At 30.4% G+C, this 26,007-nt stretch overlaps 3 protein-coding genes across 9 annotated transcripts; 2 read left to right on the top strand and 1 right to left on the bottom strand.

The window, feature by feature from the left end:
- Positions 1 to 7,329: 7,329 nt before the first annotated feature.
- LOC106768820 (calmodulin-binding protein 60 A) lies at positions 7,330 to 12,400 on the top strand. Of its 6 annotated transcripts, none has more exons than XM_022783541.1 (8): positions 7,331 to 7,613; positions 7,821 to 7,973; positions 8,308 to 8,386; positions 9,501 to 9,553; positions 9,712 to 10,199; positions 10,664 to 10,824; positions 11,227 to 11,430; positions 11,520 to 12,400. In XM_022783541.1, exons 2-8 carry the CDS (start codon positions 7,900 to 7,902, stop codon positions 12,081 to 12,083), a joined length of 1,623 nt encoding a protein of 540 aa, XP_022639262.1. In that variant the 5' UTR covers positions 7,331 to 7,613; positions 7,821 to 7,899; the 3' UTR covers positions 12,084 to 12,400. The 6 variants fall into 6 exon arrangements, with proteins under 6 accessions (XP_022639264.1, XP_022639262.1, XP_014509654.1 ...); XM_014654168.2 differs by having other exon boundaries at positions 7,331 to 7,723; XM_022783542.1 differs by having other exon boundaries at positions 7,331 to 7,973; positions 9,712 to 9,800; positions 9,879 to 10,199.
- A 2,283-nt stretch (positions 12,401 to 14,683) lies between these two features.
- LOC106767375 (LIM domain-containing protein WLIM1) lies at positions 14,684 to 17,963 on the top strand. Of its 2 annotated transcripts, XM_014652252.2 has the most exons (5): positions 14,684 to 14,966; positions 16,188 to 16,284; positions 16,412 to 16,452; positions 16,552 to 16,638; positions 17,336 to 17,963. In XM_014652252.2, exons 1-5 carry the CDS (start codon positions 14,829 to 14,831, stop codon positions 17,582 to 17,584), a joined length of 612 nt encoding a protein of 203 aa, XP_014507738.1. In that variant the 5' UTR covers positions 14,684 to 14,828; the 3' UTR covers positions 17,585 to 17,963. The 2 variants fall into 2 exon arrangements, with proteins under 2 accessions (XP_014507738.1, XP_022638542.1); XM_022782821.1 differs by lacking the exon at positions 16,552 to 16,638.
- Positions 17,964 to 22,030: 4,067 nt separating this feature from the next.
- Positions 22,031 to 23,759, bottom strand: LOC106767042. The gene is made up of 3 exons (XM_014651859.2): positions 23,173 to 23,759; positions 22,920 to 23,053; positions 22,031 to 22,472 (listed from the first exon to the last, which is right to left on the bottom strand). The coding sequence occupies exons 1-3, from the start codon at positions 23,471 to 23,473 to the stop codon at positions 22,353 to 22,355; spliced, it is 555 nt and encodes a 184-aa protein (XP_014507345.1). The 5' UTR covers positions 23,474 to 23,759; the 3' UTR covers positions 22,031 to 22,352.
- Positions 23,760 to 26,007: the final 2,248 nt, after the last annotated feature.

The following is a 26,007-nucleotide window of genomic DNA, read 5'->3' as shown; positions in this document are numbered from 1 at the left end:
TGACAGAAAAAAGATACCTAGGATTTATAAGTTGAAGGTGTTGTTGTTGTCGATTTGTGTTGAGTGAAATGTGGAGAAAAGTGACTAAAATATGAATTAATGATGTAGGAAGGAAGATTCCGAGAAGATGAAAAGGAATAAAAAAGGTTTATCTGTACCTTACGCTACAACAAATAATAATCAGACAAATACTAATTATTTCCACCATCTTCACAAAACGACACTAACTCTCTTCTTAATCTACTTAATTATTATATCATCACGATGTCATCGCTTTGTAAGACATTTTTTATTATTTCATTTTTAATAAAAATAACTTATACATGCTGTTTTTAAATAATATACTTAGTCTTCTTATGATTTAATTTGAAAGATTTAATTCACATTCACAAGAAAGTTTCCTGACATCAATTAATAAAATCCTAATTTATAAGAATGACTTAGAAAAGAATATTCTAACAATTTAAACAACAAAATAATCATAATAAGATCAGTATAAAAACTTAGTTAACACGAAAAAATAGTTATTTTGACAATGTACTGTTGATCTCAGTCAAACCAATGATATTCCAATAAAAAATTATGCAAAAATTATTAATTTAAAAATATAATAATGAATTTTAAATCCTTAACTTTTAAGTAAATTTTAAAATTATGTAATTTTAAGTAATTCATTGCTCTAACGAAAATTTTAAAATTTAAATCTTTAAAATTTCTTACTAATTAACATCTTTCTTAAATATTTTAATTTTTTTTTTCAAAAATAAATTACAGTCTTAAAATTGTCTATTCAAATCACACTATAAACAAATATTATTGAATAATAACTTGGACTGTAAAAATATTATCCAAAGATAAAATTCATTAATCATTGTTTATGAATTCTTTGCTATTTCATTATTTCAAATTGCAGCAGATTTAGAATTTTTTGGATTATTTAAAAATATATTTAATATCTAAAAAACTGGAATTAAGTACAATAAGTTTTTTAGAATATATAGGTGTTGGTGTTTGAGTGAATTGTAGAAAAAGAATAGAATTGCAAAATTATTTCATTTATAAAGAACTTAGGCTGATAGTTTCTTTTGGCAAGGGTTGTCTTCATTTTTATTATGAATATTCATTTTCATTTTAGTTGCAAATGTTTTTATGATCCTTGTTTTGAGTAAATTTTTATAGTCATTAATGGGATAGAATTCCTTGTTTAGTCAGTTTGACATTTGAGTGAGATATGAATGTCGAAAAAAATCTCTCTTATTAACTCTTAGTCAGTGGTTTAAGCGACGATGATATATATATATATATATATATATATATATATATATATATATATATATATATATATATATATTTACATTTACATTATTTGTCATTTTTAATATGTGAATGCTAAGAATATGAATGATACAATAATGTATTTGATATCTTGATGAATATAATTTATTTTGATAGCTTAATCTTATGCTTGTTGTTATTATTATTATTATTATTATTTTGCAGTTGTATTTAGTATGTGAGCAAACGATATGATATGCAGGTGATAAAGGTAACAGTACTGGAGTAAGAAATTACAAACTCCACGTAAGTTGTTTCTTTCTTAAATAAGACAACATTCCAATGAATATTCAATACGCTAAACATTTTGCAGGAAGTTCAGAATCAAATTAAAACAAATTGCTTTTTTCCAAAGTTTAGAATGACAGTTTAGTGTTTCGTTAAGTTCAATGTAAAAATGAACTATAATGCATTCGACAACAAAAAAAACTCCACTCATTCAAACTTTAAAGACAATTTTGAGTTTATCTTTTTATAAGCTTTCTTTGAACCATTAAATAAAAAAAAAAGTATGATTGTGTTGTTATGACCGAATGTATTCTATAAAAATATCATCTCTTTACAATCTATTATTCGGTAAATGTTCTTCGAGCCTTCTGTATTTTAAGATTAAAAGTATTTTAATAATTTTTATTTTCAAAACTAAAAAAAAAACCCCACACCTCCCTAATTCTTCTTAAACTTTTCTCTTTCATCTTTCACTCTCTTTGTCATTGTTGTTGTATTCCCAAATGAAAAAAAATCAAAAACATTAAACAATTTCTTACAAAAAAAAATGATTTTATAATGAATTTTCATTTCATATAATTTTTGTCATATCTAATTTTCATAAGAATAATGACATTCGAAGGAATTGGTAATTGGCCTGAAAAAAAAAATCAGAAATACTCATTGTTAAACAATTTCTTACAAAAAAATGATTTTATAATGAGTTTTTATTTTATAACTTTTGTCTGATCTAATTTTATATAATTTTCACAAGTATAGTGACATTTGAAGGAATGGATAATTGGCCTGGAAGTTTTTTTTACAAATGATGGTTCAACATCTGTAGATGATGAAATTACAGAGGTTAGTGAAAATGACGAAATTGATGAGATCTTGAATGAACCTTTTCTTGAAAGTGAATATGTCAATGACTCAACTTTTTACAAAAACAAATTGTTTAACAAGGAGTGTTTTTTCAGTTGGAACTAGTGTAGAGATGACACAAAAAATGTTGGAGTGAGAGAGATGAAGGAGAAAGGGTTGAGAAAAATGAGGAAGGTGAGCAATGGTTTGTTTTTTTTTTTTTAGTTTTGATAATGAAAATTATTAAAATACCATTAATCTTAAAACTTAAAATCTATAATATATAGGATATTTTTGTATACTAAAACTCGATACACATTACTAAAATGTACCAACTGAAAAACACAAGTTAGCAAACTTTTATATATATATATATATATATATATATATATATAATAGTTTTATTATTTTTTGTTATTATAAAAACAAAAATACATACACATAAGTTTATTTGTTAGTTTTTGCTAATAAGAAAATTGAATCAATAATCATTTTTACTCTTTTTTCTAATTTTTTTATCACCAGATTAATCTTATAATTTTATTTTCAATAAATTTATAATAAAATATATGTTTAGAAAGTTTTAAAATCCGTGATTATTAAGAGGAATATGAATATAGAAAATTTATGTTATATCAACTGTGTGTTTTCCTCTTTTATGATATGATGTGGAAATCTAATCTTTTTTTATAGGGATTAGATTATTCTATCTATTTATGTTGGGTGTATAATCACCAGTACCCGAAAGTAAAAATATGTCTGAAAGATTTATTTTAAAAATTCGTTCATCCACCTTATGTATAAATGAATATGTATAAATGAATATTAGTATGTCATAATAATTGAGATATATGTAATTTGAGTTTGAAAAAATGATCTCATTTTTTGTTAGTATTTTTAGTTAAATATATATAATTATATATGACATTTATTTATTTTATAATATGTGTTCTTTACAGTTTTAAGAGACAATAGTTTAATTTTTGAACGCATAATTTTGAACCGAATTTTAAAAAAGTCGGATAAAAATAAAATGAGAGGAATTTTGGCAGCAGCATGCGGAATCCAGTCTCCTGAAAAGGCGATTCTGTGAGCATAGGATGCCTCAGAATGAAAGTCCAACGGCAGAGTTTGTAGTTTTGCGCCTAATCTGTGGGTCTGACAAAAGTTAGGGTTTTCTTTTAACCACCACTTCACAGAATTTCACAGAATGTAACGTGTGAGCACAACGTCAGAAAATAGTAATTCATCATACCATTGCCTGATACAACAACCTCTTGAGAAACAAAAACCATGCAAAATAAATGAGTTTTAACTTCAAAAAGGATTAATTAAGAGGATGAGTATGATCAACCATGCACTTGCTCTGTCCCATTATTATCCCTATTATGTATGTTAATTCATAAAGAGAAACACACCAACAAACACACACATTGCACATAGTCTGAAGATGTCTTCATGTGTGTACATCAATTAAATATATTATCAAAATATCATTATCTAATTTCAAATTCTTTGGTGATACAAGAAGTTATTCTAGTCAAAAAAATACAGAGATTCATGAAATAAAGTATTAGTATTTTTATTTTTTATTATTTCTATTATTTAGTATAATATTTATTTTTTTTTGTATAAATATTTTTAATTTATAGCTTAGATTCATTATATTTATTAATAAAAATATATTTTTTTAATATTATATTAAGAATAATTTAAATGTTTTAATTTCAATATTAAAATTTGCTTGGATTAATAAAATACAAAGACAAATAGGATTGAACTTGAATCCTAAATCTATACAAATCTATTTTAGGAATCTATTTGAGTAAATATTATTAAAATGATATTATAGGAAAAAAAATCCGAACTAAACTTATTTATGATAAAATTTTCAACATGAATCTAATTCAACCTGAGTAAATCTAAACATACTCAACTTAACCCAAGTTTAGGCTGATTTAAACAATTTAATTCTCTAAAAAAGATTTCACTCAGCTTAGGTTTGGACACACTTAATTCAACCTAACTTGACTTGGTCTTGATTAAATTAGGTTAAACAATACCTTAATCGATAAACCAAACTTGGTTATACATGGGACGAATGCAACTCATGAACGTGGACTAATCCTGACTCAGTTGAATGTGAGAGACCTAAACCAAGATCAATTTAGACTAAAATCAACCTAGACAATATTAACTTGATTTGACCTAGGTTCAGGTTGAGTTAACTTGATTAAAGCTTGAATTGACTTGGTTTAACTTTAATCTAAATTAACTTAGTCAAATTCAACTCGATTTAAATCATTTTGACTTAACTTTACCTTAAAATGATTTAGTTTTACCTTTACCTTGAGTTTAAATATTTGCTATTTATTCTAATATAAACAATCTAACATTTCATAAATTATAAATAAATTTCATTAATAAAAATTGGAAATACTTTTTACAAATATAAAGAAAAAACATTAAAAAAGTTTTACTAGAATATAACTTCAACCAATTAACAAAAATTACCAATATTAATATTTTTTAGTTTTTAATAATTATTTAATATTTAAATTATTTTTTCAACATAATAGTAACTAAAATACTTTATCTAAAAATTTAAAATCTCTAAATTTAAATGACTTTATCTAAACAAAACATATAAAAAATAGAAAAATTTAAAATAAAATCAATTCAAATTAATATACTTAAATATTTTAAAAGTTATAAAAATCGAAATCCAAACCTAAAGTTACACACAATGTTATATTTAAACATTTTGTATTGAATAAAATATGAAGAAAAAGAGAGAATTTTTTTAACTTTGACTTTTTCTAAAAAAAGTTGAAATTTTATTATTGATTTGATGTATCCATTTAAAACACTATTTTTTTTTTCACTTTTATTTATCATAGGCTATTTAACATAAAAAGGTCCAATACCTTAATCATTAATAGTAACTTCTAGTTACCTAATTACTTAAATATTTAAAAAACAACTTTATTACTTTAACTGAGAACCACAATTAAAAGGTGAGCTAGAAAGAAAATAACACATAGTTTTCTTTCCTAATTTACATTATCAATTTCTTAAAAAATGTTTTAACAAAACTTTAAATAACTATTATAGAAAATAACTATTGACAGAACATTTTTAGAGGATAATAATACAAAATTAAGATTAAGCAGTAATATAAAGATGTTTAAACAGTGGACATAATAATAAAACAAGTAAATGTATGAAAATTAATAAAATTGTAAGAATAAAGTTAGTTTATAAATGATTTTGAGTCACGTCATGCTCACATATTCACACAATATTTATTTTTAAATTGTATTGTTTGTCTTCTGTCCTTAACCTACAATGACATGACTTTGTGTAGGGATGGGAACAGTTGAAAGGTTATGTTTCCTTTTCTCTGCTCAATTTTCTTTTAAGATGTAATCTCGCACAAAATCAAAAAATAAACCCAATCCCTGTTCCTGCAATATTATTCACTTGGAGTTTCCTTTTTTATATATAAATTTAATTTATTTAGATATTTTCAATCCAAATTTTATATTCAAATTTATTAAGATTAGAGTTATAATAATAAACAAACATTTTTTAATTTTTTTCATAAGAACAAATTTGCACTACACAAGATAAGTTGTACCATTAAATGTTGTATAAAAAAATTTCAACAACCAAATATACTAGTTTATACTTCCTTTTGTGTAGCACTTTTATTATATTATACTCTTCGACTTCAACAACGAACGGCCATGTTTATATGTCATTGTGTTTAGTTAGAAGAATAAAAAACTTTTCAAATCCAAATGTTGTACAAACTGTCTCCCTGCAAACTTTTAGAAAGAAAATAACAATCAAATATATTTCTTAATTTAGGTATAAGTTAATTTTAATTTTAAAAATATATTTTCCTTTTCTCCCTAAAAATTTATATAGAATTTTTTTTACACTAAACCTGTTTCAATCTTTAACTAGTAAAAACTTGAATTATCTACAAGTATATTATTATATTATACATAAGAGGATACGTCTCTTCTTATACTTTTAAATTTAAATAATTTTCATATTAAAAAAATTATTTTTTAGTCTTGCATTCTTTTAATTTAAATGATTATTCATCACAAACAAAAAATCATTGAGTCTTTTTAAATTCTAATAACTATTTCTTAAAATTTAAATAATTATTCATAATAATAAAACACTTCTATAATATTTTTTATTTTAATAACTAAATTTTATTTTATTTATAATTATATATATTTTTTGTTTTTTCAATTTTACTATTTTAATTAGTACTTTTAAAATTTAAATATTTTATACGTATTTAAATGATACACGCAGGCGATAATGATTGTGTTTATCCTATTAATCATAATAAAAATATAATAACATAAATCTTAACAACATATATATTTCCAACTTGATTTTGAAGGAACAATTTTAAAATATTATTCTGAAATTGAATTGTTTTGATTTAAATTTCCCATTTTTAAAAATATTTTATTTAGGTAAATAAATTTGAATAAGAAATATCGAACCTGGGACCTCTACCCCTGTTAGTCTTTATTTAGGTATGTGGTTGATAAAAAAAGACAAAGCATGTCAAAAATACTAATCCCACTCTCTAAGGAAGTGTTGTTAAAGGTAGTTACTTTAAAACATGTTCAAACACAGTCTTGGTTGTTAAAACATTTTTTTTTTCTGAGAACTTTAATCATATGAAAGGGGTTAATACCACAATTACACTATCATCATCATCTATAATTGCAGAGAGAAGAATGAGAGAGTGACAAAGTTTGGATTTTTTTGATGCCCTATTGATGAAAGGATAGTTTAATTTATGGCAAGGTAAGGAAGGATAAGAGAGGTTGCTCCTAAACTTATAAGGGGATATGTATATCAGATATACTTCACTCACTCACGAGAAGCGCGTTGGAGATATGTATATGGAGCTACTGTGGGGCCAGTTTTACCAAGTCGTAGAACGCGCTTATAATGGACCCACTCATTCTACCTTGGCCTAAGATCTTCTTCTTTCACCCACTTTAACTTAGCCGTTTCTCTCTTCCCTTACCATGACTCAACTCAATCATCACACAGTGATGGTGGCGTTGTCGCTGTTTGCACAATCAAAATCCAAAGGTGGCAGTAGATGACGAGAAAAGTTGAAGGCAGAGAAGCATCCCAGACGCAAACAAACTCGGACAATGGTTAGAAACATGACACCAAAGTACTAAAAAGTCGAACTACCAGAAAGAGAGAAGAAGAACGCACGCAGCACTCTCTACCCCCTTTTATCATTTTTTTTTTGGACCTTACCGTTGTTTTTCTTGTCCTTTATTGTTTCCTCCTTCTCTTCCCTGTCGTATCCACACACTATATATGTAACTTTCTCCTCCCTTTCTTCTTCTTTATAGCTGCCTGTCCCCGTATGGTGCTCGATTTTAATACCCAACAACACCGTCGCATACCCATCTTTTCTTTATTCCCTCACCCATGTCGCTCAAGCGCCGCCCAGATGATGGCAAGACTCCAGACGACAAGCGGCGGAAGCCGCCTCCTTTCTCCAGGTTCGTGTCCCACTTGGAAACTCCCCAATTGGGTTTTTCAATTCCCGCTGAATGTGCCTTCTTTAGGTTCAATTTTGTTCTGGGTGTGCCTGTCTAAATGCTCGCATGGGATCAGGGACTTGCACGTGTTTGTTTAAATGTAATGCAAACTCTACCCTCTTGTTGACTGTTTAACCTCAAATGTACACTTCAATTTATGTGCTGATATGTTGAATAAAAATGGGAGTTATCTCAATAGCGAATGGAAATGGCAAATCAAACACATTAAGTTTGATTTATTAACGAAACTGTGAAGTTTTTATTTTTGACTTTGCTTGTAATGAATAATGTGTAGTGTGGTGCGTGACGTGATGAGATTACAATCACTCGGGCACTTGCTGGAGCCAATTCTTGAGCCATTGGTTCGTAAAGTGGTAAGAATTTTACCTGTCATAACATTATGGATCACTTACATTTATTTATGTTTCTGATTTTCAATGTTCTTTTCTGTTTATGCTGTTTCATGAAGATATGATCTGTTTATTATTCTTGACCGTTTCTTGATGGTATGTGGACATGATTGTGCTTCTTGGAATAATTGAATTCATTTAATCAGACAATTAAAGTATTGCTTGTGAGTACCACCATGCTTTGCAGGCTGCAGATAACTTGTGTTGCATTCACCTTGTTGGCCCAACACCAGGTGCCACCATTCCCCATTGTCGAAAACTTCAGACTGCTTTCTAACCAAACCTTTTTCCCTATAAAATGGTCTGATACCGAATGCAATGACTATTGAATTTTGAGGATTGTCACAGAAGACTCACAAACCAAAGATACAGTTTAGACCTACTTTGATTTGACTTGTTTTAAAACCTGTCCTTGGACTTAAATAACTTTGATGTACTGAAACAAGTTTGGAAATATTTAATTTGATAAAATTAAGCTACTCACCTAGTTTCCTAGACTTAATCTATAAATAAAATGAAAACCTGGAAACGCGAAGGGAAAGTAAACACCTGAAGAACTTTACCTGGTTGGATTTGTGCTGGTGCACTTATCTCCTTAGATGTCAACCTATCTTTTTGGTCTTTGACTGGGACGATCATGTGGATGACTTACAAAAGCTGAATTTTATGCTTCCATTATTTTTCCTGTATCTTGAAAGCATATATACTGATTTACACAAACAAAATACTCCTTCTTTTAGGTTATTTATTCCATAATTTGACCCTGCACCCTGCTTGTTATATTTGTGATATTTGTGAGATAAATGAACCAACAAGATGAAGTACTGTTCATATTGGGCAATGAGTGTTAAGTCCAGTAATGCAGCAAAACAGAATTCCCTTTCTAGGACATTAATATTGAACAATTGGATGTGTTTTTTTTAAGGGAAATCCTATGTTAATTCTCTCTCTCTCTCTCTCTCTCTCTCTCTCTCTCTCATCTGAGGTAGCGTGCTTAGATTTTGATACTATAAATGTTAGTTCCACTTTTACTGATAGTTGATGTCAGACACCAATCAAATATGTGGTCTCATTACAGGTTAAGGAAGAAGTTGAAGCAGCCCTAAAGAGACATTTAACCTGCATGAAACAGTAAGAAATAATCTCCTGCTGATTATATAAATTCCCATAACCTGGACGTGGTATTGAGCTAAAGGAATGGACTGGAAAAATATGCTATAACTGAATGATTTGAAATTGTTTAGCTTGACTGAAATTCATTCTTAGACATCCTTTTTACTTGTTTTCAGGACCTGTGGAAAGGAATTGCATACTACTGAATTAAGAAATTTGCAGCTGCAGTTTGAAAACAGCATTTCTCTGCCTGTCTTTACTGGAGGTCGGATTGAAGGAGAAGATGGTTCTAACCTAAGAATAAGTTTAGTTGATGGCCTAACTGGTGAGGTTGTCTGTACAGGACCTGAATCGATGGCTAAGGTAGAAATTGTAGTTCTTGAGGGTGATTTTGAAGAAGAAAGTGATATTTGGATGCCCGAAGAGTTCAAAAGCAATATTGTGAGAGAGAGGGAAGGGAAAAAGCCCCTTCTTACAGGAGATGTAATTTTATATCTTAAAGATGGTGTTGGTATGGTGGGTGAAATTTCGTATACAGATAATTCAAGCTGGACAAGGAGCCGCAGGTTCAGGCTTGGGGCAAGAGTTGTGGACAACTTTGATGGTGTTAGAATAAGAGAAGCAAAGACAGAATCATTTATTGTCAGAGATCACAGGGGAGAATGTGAGTATTTATATCTGTTTAGACGTATCAAGATCTAATGTTTGCAGATGCTATCAAAATTTACCTTTTACACTAATTTTGAACTCTAGAAGGCTGAGATGTTTATGATATGGAACAAAAAGAAACATTGAACAACACGAAAATGAATGCAATTGACATAATGTCGTGATAGGTTTACTTAACATCTTTTTATGGGGAGAGTATAGTAAAAAAAACCAGGACACATGCCGTTTACTGGTCCTGATTTTTTAATCTGATATTTCCATGATTTTCCTTTTGGTGTAAAATCAATTATTAATCTGCATTCTATATTTCTATTTTGGAAATGAATTGAAAGTCTAAAAAAACCGAATCCCTTGATTACAGTAAATATATATAATAGAACATATTTGGGCATTTCAAGCCACTTGTCAAAGCAAGAGTGGAATTTAAACTTAGTTTGAATATCTGATTTTTGGCTGCAGTGTATAAGAAGCACCATCCTCCTAGTATGTCTGATGAAGTTTGGAGATTGGAAAAGATAGGCAAGGATGGAGCTTTCCACAAACGTTTGAGTCGGGAAAAAATCCTTACTGTTAGAGAGTTTCTCACGCTTCTCAATCTGGATCCAGCAAAGCTGCGCAGTGTAATAATTTAAAGTGTATTTTTTTTTTTTAACTTTCAAATTGCTTTTATAGATTGCCATTTGAAGGGTTTTGGCAATAACATTCATTGGCACTGTTTAGTTTTCACCAGTTATGTTAACTGTCAAGGCATTTAGAATAGCTTTGTAATCATCAAATCAGAAACCTCCAAGGTAAATTGATGAGGACATCCCATTTTGTTCTTGTCACTAGCTTGATTAGGCTCTATGGGAGAATCATTTTATAAAACATATAAGGTCTTATTCTCATCCTCTTATAAAAGTAAACCACTCCTTTGATTAACCAAAGTTCTGGATGGTAAACATTCTAATAATTTCTTAAAATAGTCAAGTACTTGGATTCACTTGGGCAAATGAATAAATTCATTGGTTGGAAATGTGCAGATACTGGGCACTGGGATGTCTGCAAAGATGTGGGAAGTAACTGTGGAGCATGCTCGAACTTGTGTACTTGATACAACTAGGCACGTGTACTTCCCTCCTAATTCTCAACAACATGGTGTGGTCTTCAATGCTGTGGGACAAGTGACTGGACTGCTTTCTGAATGCGAGTATGTCACAGTAGATAAGCTGTCTGAAACTGAAAAGGCATTTATCCCTCATCACCTATTACTTGCTTTACTCTTTACTTCTCTTATTTCTCTTTAATAATTGGCAATATGATTGTCCACCATCAGGTTGAGGCTCAAAACACAGTTTCTAATGCATTGAGACAAGGGGAGAAATATACTACTTTTGAAGATGAAGATTCTCTCATGGATGGGTCTTCACACTTATCTAATGTACTTCACTCCCCAAGCTCTCCCAAGACCGAGGGATCAAGTGCCAACAAGCTTTTGGGTCCCCAAAAGACTGGAGGATTCAATTACCCCCAAACAAATGCCTCTTCTCCGGATATCATGTCATCCATTTATTCTGTTGGTGGAACTAGTAGCTTGGATGACTATTGCTTGCCTAGTTTCGACAACATGGGCCTCAGTTTTCCAGTCCAAGTCTCGAACTCATTGATCTGTGACACTGATTCAATGGCTCATGCCTTTAGTGAGGAAGATCATCTGCAATTTTTTGATACCGATCTTCAGTCTCACGTTGAGGCAGATTTACAGAGTGCTGTTGATAGCTTCATGCTCGCACGTTCTACGGCCAATGGTGGTGCGCAGAGGAGATGGAGAAAGGTATGCAACGTCCTAAAGTGGTTCATGGTTAGGAAACGAGGAAACCAAATACAGGTAAGGTTGTGAAGAATATGAAAATTCAGTTACTAATGTACATTGCGCTCATAAATGCGCCAAAAAATTATTCCGCCCCTTTTAAAGAGAAAAAGTTATGGTTTCTCTTAGATGTAAATACATCTGTGCATTTGTTCTTAAAGCTTGCCAGATGTCATAGAATTGCTCTACCCTTTTGTTATTAATTTTGTAAATACTTGTATTTTACGGTCAGGAGAGGATTTCTGGTTGTTGGCAGATGCTTAGTAATTTCAAGATCCAGTTCTCTTTATTCTGGATCATATTTTTGTAACCATGTTGTCTAATAAAATCAGTTTTTTTCCCTAGAAAATGTTGGTTCACCATTAAAACTTTTTAAGATATCTGCTCGATGTTCAATATACAGGACAGTAAAAATGTTCACACAGAAGCTTCACTTGCTTTTAGATGCAGATCCAAACACGCAGAAACCGATCTTCTTATTTATGATAAAATCTCTAAATATAAAGCAATCTTGAATTAAAATATGTACTGTGAGTTGGTTCATGACATTATATCTAAGCAAAAAGTTTTTTTTTTCTTCAGTAATATATATAGGAGTATGAATTTTTTTAAAAGTAGTAATTCAATACAGGAAATTTATAAGTTATATATCTTATTGAACCAAAGACCATGTTTTAACAAAAAATAATTCACAAGAATCTTTCTCTAGGTGCATTTTAAAGTTAATATAAACGAATTTTAATGTAGAGAAACAGTTATTGCTTATTTAACACCAATTATAATAAAAAGATTGGTAAAATTGTTTTAAATTATAAAAAAATATAAATTATAAACTAAAAACTTTTATATTCTCAAGGTATTAAGTTTTTTTTAATATTAGCCTAGAAATATATATTACTCAATAATTAATTAACACCATATGAATTTAAACTAATTAAATCTAATTTAAAAAGCATGAAAAACAGAAATACGTAAATATATATATTTAAAAAAAATTGATCAGCTAGTCTAATGTGCTCTCTGTTTTTCCATTTGAATTTATTTTTTTAATATTCGAATTTATACTTATATATATATATATATATATATATATATATATATATATATATATATATATATATATATATATATATATATATATATATATATATATATGTATTACAACGTAACTTTTCTTAATATATTTAAGTAGGCTTATTATATTTTCTTCTTTCGCTGTGTGTAATTATGGACATCAACGATAAAAAAGAATTTAGACCTTTACTTGCTATCAATGTTGGAACTTTAAAAATGAAATAGAAGTATTGAATGAAGTTCTGAGCTAACAACAATACGTGTATGAAAGTTGATTTCTTTTCTGTGGGTTTCTTTATAATTATATCCCATGTAAAATATAAATATAAGATTTTTACATAAGTTGATGTAATGACTTGTATTTTTTTTAAAGCGGTTCTATTTCTCTATACACATTAACGCCAAATGCCTTAGCTTCGCAGTCAGTACAGTTTTCACAATTTGTCAACATCATTAAAGTCACAACAATGAGTTTGAACAAGTACGAGAATATATGCTTGCAATAATTTAGTCTTCCATTAACAAAAAAAGAATATTCTCAGTGTCTGTTCTGTATATGAAATCATGTATCATATATTTAAACATTTTGGAACCTTCAATTTCAGGATGTTTATCGCAATTCAACTTTTATTAACTTTTGAAGTATTCGTTGAAGTTTAAGCTGCTGAGTATTGCATTCTATGGATTTTGTCTACTATTCTTTTATCTTGATAATGATAGTACGAGCCTCTCAAATAAATTCATAAGTGATTCAAAATAAAGCATATCTAGATCATGATCGTACCTGGCTCTCAAATAAAGTTTTAAAGTTAAATATTTTGTTTTTGAAATAAAACTAGGAAAAAAGTTATTCAAAAATGATGGGCCACTAATGTTTTGCTTTCAATTCTTGAATTGTTCATCAACCACACCTTTTTACTTAATAATAAAATTAAAGTCAGATATTTCGGCCACGCATTTTTTTTTACATATTATTTTTTAGAAATTAACAAGACATGGTCATTGGTCAACGGAATTTTTTATAAATGCCCTTCTTACTGAAATAGTTCACTCCAATTCTTAGAGTTTATCATAGGTTAGATTTAAGAAAATCATTTGCGATTTCATATGACTTTTACGTGATGTTTTTGAAACTAGACCAAATTGATCAAAGTACTACTTCAAGATTCAACCGGGTAGAACAAATGTTAATTAAAAATTACTATAATAATTGAATAACATCTAAAGTAATATTTAAAAATGTCACATGGTAATTTTGAAAATAAAAGTTTTATGATTGGTTGATAAGTTTGGAAGGTAATTCTAATGCAGAAAAGAGAGGGAAAAACACGTAAGGTCTCTTGCAGCAGATGAAAATGTGAATACACCTGAATAACATTAGATGACATGTACATGGTTATCTGTCTTGGTTGATGGTAGAATGGTCATTTCAGCAGAGGCTCTGCCAGTGCCATTGGTGGCCCAAAGCCGTCATCAGGTAGCCCCAAATCAAATCATCATACTGGCCATTATGAATACAGCTAACTTTGTTTTTATTTGTCTTTTGTTCAACTCTTAAATATTAGACCAATGGACAATTGAACATGATCACCACCTATTTGTAAATTTTCCCATCCCATAATTTTGAAAAAAATAATACAAGAAAGAAAGTATTCACCCTCTATTCAATTCTCCAACTGAAATTCTAAATCACCATTTGAGATGGCATCATTTGCAGGCACCACCCAGAAGTGCACAGCTTGCGAAAAGAAAGTGTATTGGGTGGAACAGCTTACTGCTGACAACAAGGTGTACCATAAATCGTGTTTCAGATGCCACCACTGCAAGGGCACCCTCAAGGTGAGACCAAACATAGGATCATGCTTTTAGATTTTCTTTGCTCTGAATTTGATCAAAGCTGCATTTGAGCTTTCACTCTTAGATTGGTCGAATGATTCTTTTTTTCTCTTCTTGTGGATTGATGATGATATTTATGATTTAATGCTTGGAAAGTGTAGCTTTTCTTCTTTTATGAGGACACATAGCCAAAGAGTATCTGCTAGAAAAATCTGTTCTGTTTCCAGTAACAATCATACAATGTGACTTGAATGAGATATAGGAAAAAGGAGCACTGTAATCATAGAATTGAGGGTTGGAAATAGACCAGAATTGATGATATCTATTGTACCTTAGAGAAAATGGTCCAGTGTGAATAACAGATTAAGATATATTATCTGTTTTTCTATCTGAATAAGGAGAATGTCCTGAATAGAGAAGAGGCCAAGGTGAATCCATGTGGCGAATCCATATGGTAAAGTGTAGAATAAAAGGATATTCCTGTTGACGCTAAGTTCAGATTAATTAGTTCCTATTTCTACTTCATATCTTTCAAAGAGTGCTCAACACTCTTCTTCAGATGTCATTTCCATCTTTAGGCATGAGGAAGAAAATCCCAATTTTCACAATTTCATGAAATTTAAACAAATTGACGTGGATGACTGGTAGAATACAATTACTGTGTGAGGTTGCATTTTTCCTTTATCTGATAAACTTTTTGTACCTTTCATGAATAGTTCTGATCGTATCTGGTAAGCATTTAATTGCAAAGAACCTAATCTTAGATCCTTTTTGTATCTTTATTTTATTCTACTAACAGTAATTTAAGAATTCATATTTCGATTCTGAAAGCATACCATTTATCTAACAGCTATCTTCTTCTCGATGTTTGAGATTTGGATGCACGTTACTTAATTCACGTCTGAGTGTCCAACTCACTCATCAAATTTTAGTTTTTCTTTTTCAACTTTGAATCTGTAAGCCTGTTTCATCAGACACTTACTTGATCAGTGGATAAAGTTTTAGAATCATGTGACAACTTTCTATCCCATATTATCTGTTTGAAAGCTTTGTTTTTACTTCACATATGCAACACTTGAAATAAAAATTTATATATTGTTTTTTCAGCAATATTTTTCTTATTTATCATTGTTTCTCTCAAACATTAATTAGCTCACAACTATAAAATACTTTTTACCCACAGAATATAAAATAGAATCTTCTTTTTATTGTGCATCCCTGCAGCTGGGTAACTATTGTTCCTTTGAGGGTGTCCTATACTGTAAGCCCCATTTTGATCAACTGTTTAAGATGACTGGAAGCTTGGACAAAAGTTTTGAAGGTGAATTCATGTCATATATGCAGTTATTATTTCTTAAAATCAAGTACTTCTTTTAGTTCTAACAATATACACTCTTTTCAAGTTATTCTGTTCTCTTTTCATCTGACTGTTATATTCATATTTGAAGGTATTCCAAGAATTGCTAGAGTTGAAAGATCTGCTGATCAGGTTTTTACACATTCTTAATACACACACACACACAAAAATCTTTCTATCTATAGGATTACAGAAAAATAAAAAAATTAATTGTCTCTGGGAAATCTACAGGTCCAAAACAACAAGGTTTCAAGATTGTTTTCTGGAACTCAGGAAAAGTGTGTTGTTTGCAAGAAAACAGTGTACCCAATTGAAAAGGTATATAATATTGTTAGTGATCTTGAGATCTTCCCATTGATAAATATTTCTCTAAAACAATTGTCTTTAGTAGAAATGAGCAATTCAGAATCTATGCACTTAAATTTGAAAAGATTAATATCATAACAGGCTTTAAATTAAATTAGCAGTAGATAAGTTCTTAGTGCTTATTTTAAAACCAAATTCACTTTGGAAAAATCATTAGCTTAATATTATTAAACGTGGAAGTACCACTAGAAACATAAATATAATTTTCCAATATTTAACAGCATAGCAGTATTTGTTTAAAAAGGGAAAAGAAATGAGTTGAAAGAGCCAGAAATAACAGCGAACAACGCATCTCACACTCTGGTATATAAAAATAATCAATCATCATCATCCATATAAAAATATAAATGCTATAATTTTAAAACATCTAAATAATAAAATGCATATTTTTTTAAAACTGAAATACAAAAAATAGGAGACACTAGATTCAAATAAAACATATAATACTAGAGAAGATAAAATAAAAAAATTTAAGATATTTGTTTATAATTGGATGAAAGTCAAATGCACACATTCATAGGTCTGGGCACTTGGTATCCCAAAATATACCCCAGAAAAAGAGTGACCATAAACAGCATAATGAAAAACTTAACTACCTTAAACCAAATTAGATCATGTCTTTTTTTACTGATAGCAGTTGTTTCTTCAGGTGGCTGTTGATGGGAAATCTTACCACAAGTCTTGTTTCAGATGCACCCATGGTGGTTGTGTAATTAGCCCATCAAATTATGTTGCCCATGAACATCTTCTCTATTGCAGACATCACCATACTCAGCTCTTCAAGCAAAAGGGTAACTTCAGTCAATTAGTGAAGCATGAAAATCTCCAACTCACCACTCAAAACACCACACAACATCCAACTAATGGTACTGCAACTCCACCTCATCACTCTTCTTAGCTGTCATCAACCGTTAGAAGTTGAGTTTTAAGCCTAACTCAACTCCACAAAATCGGCTTGTAAGGTGAGGTTTTGTAGCTCACTTATATACTATAAATTGGTCTTATTTCTAGTTGATGTGAAACTTCCAACACACCTCCTTCACGTCAAGATATAGTCATCTCGTGCTTGATCATAGAAATTGGGTGGCCTTAAACCCACTTTCTAATATCAACTTCTATTTCTTTCATTATTTGTTATAATACTTGAGTGCCAAGCTTGTAACCACAACTTTAAACTTCTTTTGGATTATTTTTGTCATTTTCACTTCAGAAGGAATTCATGTATACTTTGTTCAATCACTTCAATTAAATTCCTATTGTTGGCCCCTTGGTGCATATACGGTGAATATATACTTCAATAAATTTATTCATAATATTTTTTTAAGAGAATTTGTAAATTAAGAATAATCTAAATATTTTTCTATTAACTCATCCACAAATTAATTTTTTTAACTTCTGAAAATGTTTATTTTATTTTATTTTTTTAACATATATAAAACTTCTTTTAAAAAAGTTTATGAAAAATAACAACACATCAACATATAAAATAGCATACTACGTCGCGGTAATAAATCTGTCAAAGTTGTAAGAATCTGCAAGAAGTATCAGCAATGTAAAATAAATTATAAGAATAGAACATCAATATCTTTAATGTGAAAATTAAAAATTCACTAATTCAAGCTAATGAATTAAGTCTTTCTAAATTCAAATATGGATACAAAAAGGTTAAATCAAAGCCCACAACTAGTCAACATATTAAAATATGATATTTTCAAATACAAAAATAAAACTTAAAATTGAGTAATAATGTGATATTGATTTATCTAATCACATAGGTCTAATTAATTATCTAATCGTCAACATGAAAAATCATATCCCTTAAATTTATTTTCGAATTTTCAGTCCGATTTAACGTAAACGAAGAAAAGTTATAATTTTATTTAAACGACTTAATGAATATATCAACTGATTTTTTTTTTCTCTTTTATAAGATACAAAAAAAGTACTCTCTCCTAATTTAAAAGATTCCTCTCCATTTAAGTAAGACAAAATGAATTTGAATAAGAAAAATGACATTTTAACACCATTTTTTGACATTATTTTGACACTGCACACGTGTCAAAATGTGATTGGACGATTTCAAATTAAAAAAGTTAAGGGAGGAGTATATTTGGAAGAGAAAAATCAAAGTTTATTTTTTTAATTTGAAATCGTCCAATCACATTTTGACACGTGTGCAATGTCAAAATGATGTCAAAAATTGGTGTCAAAATATCATTTTCCTTTGAATAATTTATATTTTTAGACATATAATTGAAAACCAACGGACAACAAAGTAACATACAATCCTTTGTGAAAAGGGTGTCAAAAATTAACATATCTCTTTGTCTTAAACATATTTGTGTGTGTTGTAGAGTCAAATTTAGTTCTTCTGAGATGTCCAGGTTTGAATACTTGTACAACTCACATATAGGCTGAGTGTGCACGAGCTGTAAACATGTCCATGGCCGAGAAATCCGCAACCACTCTAGTTGCCCTGTGTATGAGGGATTTGTTTCCAAGACAAAGATTATAAACACTTTTCTCATTTATTCAATCATTTTGTGCAGCCTGGAAAATGATTTGACAATGAATTGCATGCAAGCTAACTTAAAACCTATAACTTTTGCATCTCACTTGGAGAGAGAGAGAGAGAGAGAAAAATCTACAAATCACACATTATCAGTCAAACTTTGAAGGCGGTTTTTAATAGCTATTTGTTTCTTCTGTTCAACCACAATTGGTTACTTTATGTACGTATGCTCACTTTCAGTCAAAGGAATGTTTGGTTGATTTTGCTTCCATTAAAGATCAACGTCTCTATGTCATGAAAATAATTCAAATACCACTCAAAGTCCTACGTTAGAAAAAGACAATGTTAAATATTATATAAAATTAAATACTTATGAATATATTGTTTCTTAAGATTTTAACTTAAATAAGTGACCTCAAAATATTTGTTAAAACTCATCACACATATATAATACTCATGTCATATATATAATATCTTAAGAATTTCTATCAATATATGAAAAAACTCATAATTGATATTAGAGTTGATGGTTTGGGATAACACAACAATGTCGTTAAAACCAGATGAGTATAAACAAAGTTTAACGAACACCTAAAGAGAAATATATTATATAAAATGGATTCACTTTTAAAAAATTATTGAATAATTTAAGTATGAATTAAAATCTCACTTCAATTAATAAAAAAACAAAATTAAATGTTATATAATATGAAAGACTTATAAATTTATTATCTTAAAATTTTGAATTAAAGATAATAACAAATCGTGAAATAAGAATGATTTATTTAACATCCTTCCTCGATAAGACCCTCTATGTGAAAAAAACCAATCACTTTGAAACTATAATTTGAAAATCAACACACAAGAAAAAAAAAGACAAAATAGACATCCACTTCCTCTTTTCCAGGTATGTGTATCACATACATGCATCTCTAGCTAGTATTCTTGTGAAACTGTGGTGTGAAAAAGATAAGGTTTAAACCCTTTTTTCCCTAAGTTAAGTTCTCATGTTCAGTTTAGTGACCGTTTTTAAAAATGTCAACCTTTAGTCCCTATGATATAAAAAATGTATCAGATCGTCTTATTCGTTAATAAATCACAAGTGGTTTGTTGTTCATAATACCTTCCGTTAACAAATCACAAAATATTAAATACCTACGTATGAAAACTTGTGATTTATTGTTCATTAAGTGCTGTCATGAGGACTGATTTGATATATTTTTCATATCATAGGAACTAAAGATTGACGTTTTTAAAAGTGGAGACTAAACTTGACATCAGAATTTAACTTAGGGACCAAAAAAAGATTTAAACCAAAAGATAATACAAATTAATGATTAAAACATTGGATACAGACAAAGTTCTACATCAATAAAATAATAAGAGATAAACATGAATTTATATATATAGAAGATGAACATGTGTTTATAGATGTATAAGATGACTCTATTAGACCTTTTAGAATAATATCAAAAACAATTTCCTAAGAACTTGATGCAAAGCAAACAATATTATCATATAGAAATCTATGTATGTGTTCAAACATCCCTAGAAAACACGTATAGCTGCAATCTGAAAGAGAAAAGGAAAGTTTTGCTCGAATATCTATGCGTATCCTCCATGATTGTTCATCATACAGAAGGTAAATAAAGTGGAAAAAAAAAAACAGACAAAGAAAAAGCAGGAAAGAAAGAATGCAGTAGCTGATGTTATGGATTTTTTAAACAGAAGGAAAGCACTTTGGAAAGAAAAGTTAAAGAAGCCAAATATTGGTGGGCCGTGTGGAAGGAATTCTATGTAGTCGATGATGGAATCTTTAGACCCCTCGTGCAGTGCAACTAAATTTCATGCGTAGGAAGTGCACGAGTGGTGAGCTGGTTGCAATTGTCCTATTCTATAGTTTTTCTTTCTTCGTTTTTTAATCCTTGTTGATGCAAAATCTTTAAGTAAGGGAAAGCAAACAATTAAAAAAGACAAAGCAAAATAAAGGCTCTTTTGCTTTACCAGCAATAGACAGAGAGAAAGTATAGAGACGAATAATGCAATGGGCCATAAGAAAATTAAAATGTTCTGCTTCTAATGCAACAAAAAATATCCCTGGGGTGTCATGCATGTCTAAAGTCATCAACTGCACAGGAACATCTATTGCAAATGTTTTAAAGTAAACCTTGTGTTGTGTCACATCTTCCTTCTCCTCAATCCTTTTACTTTTCATTTCTACTCCACACATTCTTTATCTTACGACTACTTTCTTCATACTCATTAAGGCCTCTTCTTCATTTTTAAATTACACAAGTGGATGCTTCAAGACAACCAAGCTCTTACCCCATCTCATAATTATTCCTTCATACATTAATACTGTTCAAATCTTATCTATTTATTTCATAAAAAAACTACCCTCTATTTTTCCTTTTGCTACATGCCTCGTGTAGGTTTTTGGTGCATGGTTTATTCAATATTACAATTACGTTTAGGCTTCAACTGAAAAAAAATAAAAATAGTAACAGCAACCGTACATCAAAATTCTTAAAATGTTCTTTTTTGTGTGTGAATGATATGCTTGAAACATTGTTCTTAAGTATTTTATAACATTCTGGTGGCGAACTTGTTCTTTTCTTGAAATTAAGAAGAGAAGATAAGAGATCAGCCAATAGCTGATCACAGAACCTGTTCATGTTCTCGCAGTTACCCTTAAGCCTTGAAGCATTTCTTTTGCAACCATGGTTTGCTTTAAGCCTTGTGTGACGGTGCTGACAAACATATTACTTTTTTTTCGGTAATTATCTGTCTGATGCTGATGTATTATGAGCCATATATATATAAAATAAAAGATACAGAAGAAAAGCAGGGAAGTTATGATGTTGAAGGGTGTTTTCACCAGAAAGTAAGATCTGAATACATTAATTGATGTTCAATATGTCAACGTTTACTATACAGAATTATTATGCATGAAGGCAGTTGGTGAACCGAAGGGAATTTTATGATCTCTGAGTTTTCTCTGGGTTCCCGGAATGTACTATATTTAATTTAATTTAATTTCCACAGATCTAAGCAATGATGGAGAAGGATTGATTAATCTGTTTTTGGTGGTTTGAGTGTCGCTCAATGCTCCTCTGTCCCTCACATCACATGTGGGAAAGATTGAAAACACAGATCAGCTGGTTGCCTCTGAGATGCTTTGTAAAGAGGGTTGCCATGTTCTTGACTTAGCTGTGGCACCAGAAGCATTATTACTTGATGCTGTCCTTGACCCTTGTCTTTCACCTTTCGTTTCCTGAAAATCATAATTAAAAATTAAGAATCACATAGCTGAAACCACCAACTACATATTAGCTTTAAACAAATCTCTCTCTTTCCTTTCTTCAATAAAATCCACTATTATAATTCCTTGCAATTCAATTTAACAAATCTAATATTTCCTTTCTTATTGTAAGTTTTCTTAATTCTATACAAGTCACTAGAGCATAAACGGGTAAGCAAAATGATACCATGTAGTATCAAGCTCCCAAACGAACTTGGAAAGCCTTAGTAGAAATACATCTCAATCAGTTTGCATAGCCAGACCTTCTTACAAACACATTATATAATGTTGCTTAACGAAAAACTGGTTGTCTATAAACACAAATACTACACCAGGAACCTGTTTTAAAGATTAATTTTGACAATCATAAACAAGCAAGAAAGTAGAAACAGTAAAATCCAAACTTTGATTGAGATTTACCAGGTTGTCCTCCGGCTCAGACCTTCTAGCTGATTTGTCTGTCCTTTCTTTGGTCAGATTTGGCTTTTGTGCTGATTCTGGCAAGTTTCTCTTCAGCTTTGCTTGTTTCTTTGCCCAAAGACCCTTCATAACCTCTGAGAGAAACGGCACATAAAGATTCAAAATTGGAACAATTTAAGGGGAAATAACAACAGAAAAGAGTTAAAAAAGCAAAGGGTGAAACGAAAAACTAAAGCAGAAAGTTGAAAGAAACCTTGAGCTGAGATTAGTCTATAAACTTGGCCAAGCATAAGGGTATCTGTTGGCTTGAGAAGCTTGATGCGGGTGAGACGAACAGGGTTGGTGGTGTTGGGGTTGTTGTTTTCAATCTTAATTTGGCAATTTTGATTGTCCTTGGATGTGCACAATGTGGTGGAGATAAGAAGAGCAACATAGTGATCAGGGTTGGTCTTCATGACTTCACTAGCAGTAACAGGCCAATAGAACCTTTCGACTTTCCCATTGGGTTGTTGTATGACTAAAGTTGCAGTGTCAACTGCTTGACAGTTTCCCATCTCTAAAGAGGATAACAGGAATAGAAGGTGGCTTACTGCAACAATTATAGCAGCCACAAGTTTGAAAAGGGGCAAACAAAGTGATACACAAGGAGGGCTATAAATAGTGGGCTTGAAAGTTTTACAGAAATGATAAGGATTAAAAAGTGGCAGTAGAAAGATAGATTTTGAGAAAAAGATAGAAGAGAAGGATGAGGAAAGAGACTAAAGTAGAAGGGGACCTTGGCAGCTTAGGTGATGTGATGTGCTCCTCTATCACGTTACATTCTCGTGGTCTACCTTCTTAGGGTAATGTAAAATCATATCTCTCTCTACCCTCTTTCCATAGGTTATACCCTCGTTTATAGGGTTATAACCTTTTTTTTTCATTTGACCTTTTGGACTTCAGGACTCCGACATTGACGCAAGAACATTAGCCATTACACTCCAAAAAATTAAAATAAAAAACACAAAGAACAAAACAGTTTTCTATATAAATTTATGACATTCATCTACGCTTTGTCACTTGTAATATTTGTATTTTGTTCTCTCTTTCTTTAATGTTCTTTTCCTTTTCACCTTTCTAAACTCTACAACTACACATTTTTAATCTATTACTTTCTCATTCAATACCTGGGCCTTTCTTTTAAAAATCTATACATTTTCATCACAATATGTCAATGGTCGATAAAGATTATCAATTTTTTAACTATCTTTTCATAAACACATTTTCTTACAATTTTATCCTTAAATTTGTGATCATTATTACTTATTAAGATATTGTTATAATATTATTTACTTATTTTAGTATTGGATGCGGATTTAAGTATATTATTTACATTTTAGTAATTACTTTTTGTTTATAATAATTGTATAAAAATTTATTCAACTCATTATACTTTATTATAATAAAAATTAAATATAGAGATATCTTTGTTTATATTTTTATTAGGAATGATAAATTAATTTGTCACCGTAAATATAGTCTGAACGGATTGGACCAAGATGAATATGTTCATTTTTTTTTATTTACTTATATATTTGTTTTCATCCTTATATTTTTTTTCTTGAAATAGATTTAATTAATCGTTTGTTCTCAAGTTAAAATGTTCAAATTTGTCCCTACTAACTTTGTTTTTCAATTTTGTCCCAAAATTTGTAAGAATACTTCATTTTTTTTTAACATAGTTAAAATCATTAATATCTATATGATTACACATGCTTATTTGGCACCTCATGCACACATAACACATTATTATTTTCTAAGTGGAATTCCTTTGATCTCCTCCCACATATAGATAGTACTTCTTACTCTCCCATGTTTTCTCTCTCTCAACACTAGTGCAAAAAAGCTTTAGACGTATGTTATTTTGGACTTTTAACGTCATATCCAGAACCGACATCTATATGGGTGACATTAGGACGTCAGACTCTACAGGTCCAACATCGTTATAGACGTCGGTTAAGTTCCATGTCGAACGTCTATACAGACGTTGGTCCATGCAATTAACTAACGTCTAAGGGTACTATAAAGATGCCAGACATGGCACAAAACGACGTCTAAGGGTACAATAGACGTTGGATATGGCATTAACCGACGCCTATTGGGTATTCATTGTATTTTAATGCAATTTTGCTCGTGTCTTTGGGTAGCGTTGTAGCACCCCTTCCATTACTAGCTTCTTCGTAAGAAAAAATTGCGTCTTTTGCATCTCTCATGGCATTTCAACCCAAAACAGAACCTGGGTCGTTGCCTAGTTCCATCCCAACCGCCAAAGAAAAATAATACGGTGACATGGAAACTAGGCAAGGACCCAGGTTCGGCTTTAGGTTGAAATGCCATAAGAGATCCAAAAGACACAAGCTTTTCTTACGAGGAAGCTAGCAAAGGGAGAAGGTGCACTACGCTATCCAAAGACACAAGAAAAACTACATCAAAACACAACAAAAACTCATTTTAATCAGTTTAAACGAAAGATAATACATCAAAGATTACTTTGATCGGAGTGAACGTAAGATTAAACGGTTCAAAAGAGATCAAACGCACCTGGAAATGCAATGTCGTGGAGAGAAAACACGAAGGAAGACAATGAAGTTCATGTAACTGCTGGTTTGTAATGTCTTATTTAAAAGAATATCAAACGTCGGTTTCCCTACCGACTGACGTCTATTGTCGAATATACGTTGGGACTCTCATTAATGAGACGTCAATTTGATTTAAAAATTAATATTCATGGTACATATAGACGTCGGATGTAGGGAGCCTCGACGTCTATAATCGCATATAGACGTCAGTATGGCAGGATCTGACGTCTAGATGGCGGAAAGAAATGACTTTTCACCTACTAACAGACATATAGACGTTGGTTAGGGGGGCACCAACGTCTGTAATATTATAGACGTCAGTGCCCCTCCTAAACGACGTCTATATGGCGGAAAGAAATGACTTTTCACCTATCTGTCAGACATATAGACGTCAGTTAGGAGGGGCCTTGACGTCTAGTATGTTATAGTCGGTGCCCCTCCGAACTGACATCTATATGCACACTTATTTA

The sequence above is a fragment of the Vigna radiata genome, chromosome 7 (genome assembly GCF_000741045.1).
Source record: "Vigna radiata var. radiata cultivar VC1973A chromosome 7, Vradiata_ver6, whole genome shotgun sequence".
Lineage (NCBI taxonomy): Eukaryota > Viridiplantae > Streptophyta > Magnoliopsida > Fabales > Fabaceae > Vigna > Vigna radiata.
This window is presented reverse-complemented; position numbering and strand designations above follow the sequence as displayed.

Coding starts and splice junctions, on each gene's coding strand:
- LOC106768820 (XM_022783541.1), top strand. CDS start 7,900: ATGTCGCTCAAGCGCCGCCCAGATGATGGCAAGACTCCAGACGACAAG. Junction 8,387..9,500: donor AGCCATTGGTTCGTAAAGTG/GTAAGAATTTTA, acceptor GTCTCATTACAG/GTTAAGGAAGAAGTTGAAGC. Junction 9,554..9,711: donor CATTTAACCTGCATGAAACA/GTAAGAAATAAT, acceptor ACTTGTTTTCAG/GACCTGTGGAAAGGAATTGC.
- LOC106767375 (XM_014652252.2), top strand. CDS start 14,829: ATGGCATCATTTGCAGGCACCACCCAGAAGTGCACAGCTTGCGAAAAG. Junction 16,285..16,411: donor CTTGGACAAAAGTTTTGAAG/GTGAATTCATGT, acceptor TCATATTTGAAG/GTATTCCAAGAATTGCTAGA. Junction 16,453..16,551: donor TTGAAAGATCTGCTGATCAG/GTTTTTACACAT, acceptor GGAAATCTACAG/GTCCAAAACAACAAGGTTTC.
- LOC106767042 (XM_014651859.2), bottom strand. CDS start 23,473: ATGGGAAACTGTCAAGCAGTTGACACTGCAACTTTAGTCATACAACAA. Junction 23,054..23,172: donor TAGACTAATCTCAGCTCAAG/GTTTCTTTCAAC, acceptor CGTTTCTCTCAG/AGGTTATGAAGGGTCTTTGG. Junction 22,473..22,919: donor CTGAGCCGGAGGACAACCTG/GTAAATCTCAAT, acceptor TATGATTTTCAG/GAAACGAAAGGTGAAAGACA.